At 49.0% G+C, this 2,810-nt stretch overlaps 1 protein-coding gene across 1 annotated transcript; it reads left to right on the forward strand.

Moving 5' to 3' along the window:
- Window positions 1–1,271: 1,271 nt before the first annotated feature.
- EV420DRAFT_1235339 (uncharacterized protein) lies at window positions 1,272–1,619 on the forward strand (the record flags this gene model as incomplete). The annotated part of the gene is made up of 1 exon (XM_060466578.1): window positions 1,272–1,619. A coding segment is annotated over one exon (348 nt), but the record flags the coding sequence as incomplete, so codon positions are not given.
- Window positions 1,620–2,810: the final 1,191 nt, after the last annotated feature.

The following is a 2,810-nucleotide window of genomic DNA, read 5'->3' on the forward strand; positions in this document are numbered from 1 at the left end:
TGTTTCGCGTTACAGAGAAAAAGTGGAAGAAAGCAAATATCGCGTCTTGGCTATAACAACCCATCTTGTAGATGTACAAAAAAACTACGCGTCGTGGTTGTAATAATCATTTTTGTGTTCATCTCGTGGATATATAATAAAATACGCATCGGAAATATCCGAACAATCCTTCTCTCTTACGACCGCGACTCTGCTCGCATTCTCTGTCGTCTCCTTCGTCTACAATTGTCGGCCTCCTGAAATTCAAAATGTCGGTATGCCTACTGAGATGTTCAATGTATCATGCAGTAGTACCCATCCAAACAGGTGGATTGTATGTTCCAGCCATCTTCACATCCTCCTCGACGCGTCCTTCCTAGATCAAGCTCACAAGAGGCAATTAATCTTAGGAAGGGATCAATCTCTTCATGGCGAGCGAGTCCTCAACGAAGGAAGGCGTTTGATAGAACACAATCGGAGAATGGATTGATTGACACCTTGACCTTTCTGTGACTATGGTGTGTACGGATACTAAAACGCGTATACAGATATTGACGATGCAGCGTGCAGGACAAGCTGCCCACCACCTCGATCATGCCTCCTTGCCATCCCAGAGCTAGATTTAACATACAACTATCCAAGCCCTTCAGCTTCCCAGGCCATCGAGATCGAATGCATGGACTCTCATAGTTCACTTTCCCCCTCAAGATCATAGTTCTCTCCACACAAGTATCTTCCGCCTATCCTCTTCACCGCTCATACGTCGTCACGGATTCGAGAAGTCTTACTTGAGAGGGCGTGCGGATGAATTACCGGGTCGTGTGGATCACCCTGGCCATGTCACTCAATTCTCTACCTGGAATTGGGAACGAGGACTATCTCATCATGGGTATAGGCATTTGAAGGCTGACCCCAGAGTATGCTCCAAAAATGCATCGTTCCCTTCCATCACTCGCCGGGATGGATTCGCGTCTTTCTTTTTGACCCGTAGGCGCGTGTCGTGACATCAGTATACCGGAAGCTTCTCTCTCGCGATAGTCCTCATTATTCACTGTTCGAATGTACCAAGCTTCCTCTATCCTCGCCTCCAACCCCAACCACCTAGAACAACGAACGATTCCCCTGCTCATTCTTCACTCCCCTTATGTCGCACCAGTTCATCCATGGAGCTCCCCTTTCATAGTGTCTTCAAACACCGGATTGTCGATGGATTGCACCCCCGTCGAAAGACCATAGCTTGCCGTGCCTATCTCACAACCTTGATCCCTGCTCATCGCAAAGCTCTCACACGTCTATTCTTATCCTCTCATATCCTTGCTGTCGAGGTCCTGCGCTGGACAGAATGTTATCGCCCCAAGATCCCGCGTGAGTGGCGTTTATGTCGTTTCTGCAAGGTTACCGTAGAGGACGAGGTACATGCCCTCCTGTGTTGTACTATCGCTCCTGGTTTGATAGAGCTTCGCCGGTCGTTTCTTGCCGATGCCCATGCATTATGTCCTAATCTAGCCAATGCTTGGGGACGTCTTGCCGTTGACGACCGGTTGGCATGCCTCTTACAATTGCCTATCTTGGAGCCTCGATTGGCGCAATATGTGTATCATGTATTGGAGATATTCGGAGCTACACCGGTGTATATTCCTCCTCAGACGCTTTGGTCACATAGCTAATTGTAATAGTACATTTCTACCGGGCATGGGTTTTGGTTAGGCATACTGTGAGAACATTGAACGTTACATTCCTCCCCCGGTCCCTGTGGCAGTATCAAACCTGTGAGATGTTCGCCAGTTCGCACCTGGGGAATATCACAGCGGCACGGTATTGCTATGGTCTGTGACACGTTTCGTGGCGGCACAGAACCCCGGTGTTCCTTATTGGGACCGCATACCGGTTTTCTAAACTCTAAACTCTTGCATGGCTTCGAGGTCACCCTGACGCAGTATGGCAACCTCGAAATGAAGCTCGGCGAGACACCAGGCTTTTTTGTGTGACTGATCATTCTTGTAGTTGGTACCATCAGTTGAAAACTGTTCCCAGGCCCATGTTTTGTTGTGGGCCATGCTCACAAGGCAGTAGAATATTGAAATGATACGAAAATACAGCGAGAAAATAAGGTACCAAATTTGAGCACGTGAGATCCTTTGACCCCTGCTTGACCCCCCCCTAAAATCTTCATCCGCGCTGACCCATTTGACTGACCAGGGGGTCAGACCCGGTCAGAGTCAAGTACTTGACCTGACCCCGACATCACTGGCTCTGCCTGCAAGTGCGGATGTTGTAATTATCGGGTCTGGGATGACTGGCACGGCATTTGCACGTACGCTGCTCGATGCGGATGGGTCGTTGGAAGTTGTGATGTTGGAGGCGAGAGATGCGTGTTCCGGGGCTACAGCGCGGAATGGAGGGCATATCACGCCTCCGCTGTACCATGATTATCTGGATTTGAAGGAGAAGTACGGGGCAGAGGCGGCAAGGCAGATTATACGGTTTAGGTTTTCGCATCTGGATGATTCATGATCCCAAGGACTTTGTAAGATGCAGATTGCTTTCCCGACGTCTCGCCTCACAGGAAGGTTTCTACAGCCATATTCCATCGTGCTTGGTCACCTACTCCGTTGATACTTGCTTTAGTATCGCGATCCTGAAGATGGATGTTTTATTACCCAACAGAAGCGTGTCGGGGTCCATACTGCAGCGTCCATAGACACCAGCTAAAAGGGCATTCATGGTTGGTGAAGGTAATCGAGTTGCTTATTTCTACTAATCATCATTGAATTGATGCTGTGCAACTATTTCCAACTCCTCGCATGGCCAGCCTCTCGAGCGCCGTCCAT

This window comes from Desarmillaria tabescens (genome assembly GCF_030435595.1).
Source record: "Desarmillaria tabescens strain CCBAS 213 chromosome Unknown EV420scaffold_337, whole genome shotgun sequence".
Classification (NCBI taxonomy): domain Eukaryota; kingdom Fungi; phylum Basidiomycota; class Agaricomycetes; order Agaricales; family Physalacriaceae; genus Desarmillaria; species Desarmillaria tabescens.